This window comes from Mandrillus leucophaeus, unplaced genomic scaffold, assembly GCF_000951045.1.
Source record: "Mandrillus leucophaeus isolate KB7577 unplaced genomic scaffold, Mleu.le_1.0 Scaffold1, whole genome shotgun sequence".
Lineage (NCBI taxonomy): Eukaryota > Metazoa > Chordata > Mammalia > Primates > Cercopithecidae > Mandrillus > Mandrillus leucophaeus.
The window spans coordinates 213,744-217,795 of record NW_012098097.1 but is presented as its reverse complement, the minus strand read 5'-3'; the positions used below and the strand labels follow the sequence as shown (position 1 = coordinate 217,795).

The following is a 4,052-nucleotide window of genomic DNA, read 5'->3' as shown; positions in this document are numbered from 1 at the left end:
AAAAAAAAAAAACACAAACAAAATTAGCCAGGCGTGATGGTGGGCGCCTGTAATACCAGCTACTTGGGAGGCTGAGGCAGGAGAATCGCTTGAATTCAGGAGGCAGAGGTTGCAGAGAGCTGAGATCATGCCACTGCTCCTGGCCTGGGCAACAAGACTGAAACTCTGTCTTAAAAAAAGAAATGATGTATCTAATATGTGTACATATCAGCTGATAACAAACTAGTTAACAGTACTGTAGATTACTTTTTTAATTTTTTTTTTAGACAAGGTCTGGCTCTATTGCCCAGGTTAGAGTGCGGTGGCACAATCTCAGCTCACTGCAGCCTTCCCTTCCCAGGCTTAAGTCATCCTCCCACCTCAGCCTCCTGAGGTGCTGGGACTACAGGTGAGCACCATCACGCTTGGCTAATTTCTGTATTTTTTGTAGAGACGGGGTTTTGCCATGTTGCCCAGGCTGGCCTTGAACTCCTGAGCCCAAGTAATCTGCCCGCCTTGACCTCCCAAAGTGTTCGGATTACAGGCGTGAGCTGCCGCGCCTGGTCCAGATTTTAAATTTGATTTCTTAGCGAGCCTACACAGCACACTTCCTTGGGTGGTCTAGTGCTGTCCACTGTTTTACATAAAAAAAAAGTTCTTTATAAAATCCTAGAAAGCAATTATTCTTCTTCATAAACCATACTTATGTGTCATTAACTAAATGTTAAATATTAAAACTTTATGTATCATTTTCACTTATCAGAAATATAACAGATTTTTTTCCTAATCAGTACTCTGTCACAGATGCAGTAATAGGCAAAGGAAACTGAGTTGGATTAATCTTGGAAGAAGCCATTATAAAAACAATGTGATGTACTCAACACATCAAACCAAGTAAGTCGGTAAGAATTCTTACTTGTGAATTGCTTGTGGTTCCTCCAGAGCCTGAGGTATTGGGTCTAATTGTGACTGTTGCTGTCCTGGGCTGGAATGAAGTAAAGGTTTGCTGACTGGTACCTGTACTTGATGGAATGATACCCAGGACTTTCTGCTGTACTTGAACAACGCCTTAAAAAAAGATGAAGCCATAATTAAAAACTGTCACTTTATTAGAAAGCATTACGTGTTGCTCGGTTGTTGAGGAGAAACTACGTGTGGCAGGGTTTTATAGTGGGCTACATAGAATGTGAGATCCGAGGACTGAAATCAGTGAAAAGGAGATGAAAAATAATGGCAACAGTATGATCTGGCAAATGTGAATTAAAACTCTTCACATTTCCCTTACCTCCTTGTGTTGCTGGCACATTTACAGCGACAATCTTGCTGTTTGCAGGAAGTGGCAGTTTGGTAATTACTTTTCCTGCCATAGTGACTGGATTGCCTGTAATTTGGAACGTCTGACCTGTGCTGGCAATGGTTGTAGCAGATGTGGCAGCTGTGCTGGTGGCTAATGGGGTATAAGACATTTAATAAGCTTTAGATTTAAAATAACCAGCAACGTAGTGACTTCTAGGAACGGGCACCAATGCATGAAATGTGGCTCATTTTGTATTTTTAATAAAAACATTCCTCTCCACTCAAAGTGAACTATGTAAATGTTGAAAGTGAAATAATGTAAGAGAGGAGTTTGCTAATGTAATATTATGAACATTATTTGTAACAAACCAACTGTTACAGCTTGTTTGCTCAACTGGTTGCAAAAGAAAAACAATCTTCTAAAAAAATGTTTCATTTCAGTAGCTAAAAGGTTGAAAATTCTTTTTCCTGAACCAAAGTAATCTTTTACTTAATCATAGTTGTATACCTGAATTTGACTGGCCTTGCTTAACCCACGTAGCAAAGGTTTGATGAAAGTTCTTGTTTTGTTGGAATGTTACTGTAGCTGGAGATCCAACTTTAGTAGTTAGTACCATTTTGGTTCCAGTTGTGACTGAGCCACTTATGGGGGCCACCATAACCTTCTGTGCTGGAGAGATGGTACTGGTTGTACTGTTTGTTGGGGAAGTAGTGGAAGTTGCAATCACTGTTGGCTTCTGCTGCTCCAGTCGTTTCTAAAAAAGTGAGGGAGAGGAAACATTAATCAAAATAGTTCTAAATAAAAACAATACGATTCTACAAGTCCACAATTTCTCTCACCTTAATTCCACTACATTTCTGAAATATTTTACTTCCAAAAATATATGCCCATATAAATTTACCCTTATTTATGGCTGGCTGCGGTGGCTCACACCTGTAATCCTAGCACTCTGGGAGACTGAGGTGGGCAGATCACCTGAGGTCAGGAGTTCGAGACCAGCCTGGCCAATATAGTGAAACTCCACCTCTACAAAAAATACAAAAATTAGCCGAGCACTGTGGCTCGTGCCTGTAATTCTAACTACTCGGGAGGTTGAGGTAGAAGAATTGCTTGAACCCGGGTAGCAGAGGTTACAGTAAGCTGAGATCATGCCACTGCACTCCAACCTGGGTGATAGAGTGACTCCATCTCTTAAAAAAAAAACAAAAAACAAACAAACCTGAATTTAATTTCTTGATGAAGGCTATATATATATATATATATATATGCACACATACACATATATATTTTTTGAGACAGAGTCTCACTCTGTCGCTCAGGCTGGAGTGCAGTGGCACGATCTCGGCTCACTGCAAACTCTGCCTCCCGGGTTTCATGCCATTCTCCTGCCTCAGCCTCCAGAGTAGCTGGGACTACAGGCACCCGCCACCCCCGCCGAGTAATTTTTTGTATTTTTAGTAGAGACGGGGTTTCACCGTGTTAGCCAGGATGGTCTTGATCTACTGACCTTGTGATCCGCCCACCTCAGCCTCCCAAAGTGCTGGGATTACAGGCGTGAGCCACCGCACCCGGCTCATATATTTAATTCCTCCAAGGTACCTATCTATGAAGGCAGTATTTTCATATCTCTATACCACATATATTACATTAAAAGTACTAAGCTGTTCATAGCAGAAAATATTTTATCAAGTTTTTCTGGCTTCTACAAATATCCAAGGTTTCAGACTGAAAACAACAGAGATGTGGGTAATCTTACTGGAGACAGAAACACCATGCTGCTCAGTGTTGAGATTCAGAGCTGAGAACAAATGGAGCTGTGAAAGGTTTCTGTTTCACTGTAATGTTAATTTATCCAACTATAAAAAGCATGTCAACAGTTAATGACACTATTATTAAAGTTGGCAAATCTGCAATCAAGCAGGCTGAAAATTATAGTTTTCCTAGACTTCTTATACAAATATTTTTATAGAAAAATACTTTATACTATACAGAGTTGTATAATATGATCTTTTAAACTAGTTATTAAAGATATTCTGTATATCCTTTATTACAGATTGCTAAACTTTTCTAACAGCTTATCAACAGTGGTGTGATGACCATACACATGTAAAACAACAGGTGAAATTTATTGCAAACCTGGTGGCAGATGCTTTACCTTCATTATCTTATAAGCTGAGGAAACAGAGACTAGAGAGGTTGTGGAACTGGCCCAAGGCCACAGAGCTAGTTAAGGGTGACGCTGGGATGTCTGCTAAAATCAAATTCCAATGCTGCACCACTATCTCCTGCCTTTGCAAACTGCTCACCTATGACATCACATCCAATTTTTTTAGGACTACTTTTGTACCTATCCTATATACCTGAATATAATATAAAGCACTTTACACAATTCCTCATTCCTCAGAAGAAAAAGAGTTTAGTTTTCAACTCTTAGAGACATCACCTGATTAAATCAGTTAAAGAAAAGAAAGAAGAAAAAAAAAAAAGAGGGAGGCAAAGGTGGGTGTGGTAGTGCGTCTGCAGCTCCAGCTACTCAGGAGGCTGAGGCCGGAGGATCACCTTAAGCCTGGGAATTCAAAGTTACAATGAGTTATGATCTCACCACTACACTCCAGCCTCAGCAACAGAGCAAGATCCTATGTCCCAAAAAAAAAAAAAAAAAAAAGGAGACAAAGAAATAAAACAGATATATTAGTACTCATTTATTGGAGGATATGCCTTCAAAGCTGAAGTGTTAGCTATCTTCATAAATAATCATTTAAAATAGATTTTTAAA

At 39.7% G+C, this 4,052-nt stretch overlaps 1 protein-coding gene across 1 annotated transcript in view; it reads right to left on the bottom strand.

The window, feature by feature from the left end:
- The window catches only part of BPTF (bromodomain PHD finger transcription factor), a gene marked incomplete at its 5' end in the record, with an annotated part of 157,205 nt that overhangs the window by 54,513 nt on the left and 98,640 nt on the right, over positions 1–4,052 (bottom strand). Inside the window, 3 exons of the mRNA XM_012001071.1 lie at positions 896–1,047; positions 1,265–1,426; positions 1,784–2,030. Coding sequence (XP_011856461.1) covers positions 896–1,047; positions 1,265–1,426; positions 1,784–2,030 — 561 coding nt within the window. The remainder of the gene's footprint in view (positions 1–895; positions 1,048–1,264; positions 1,427–1,783; positions 2,031–4,052) is intronic.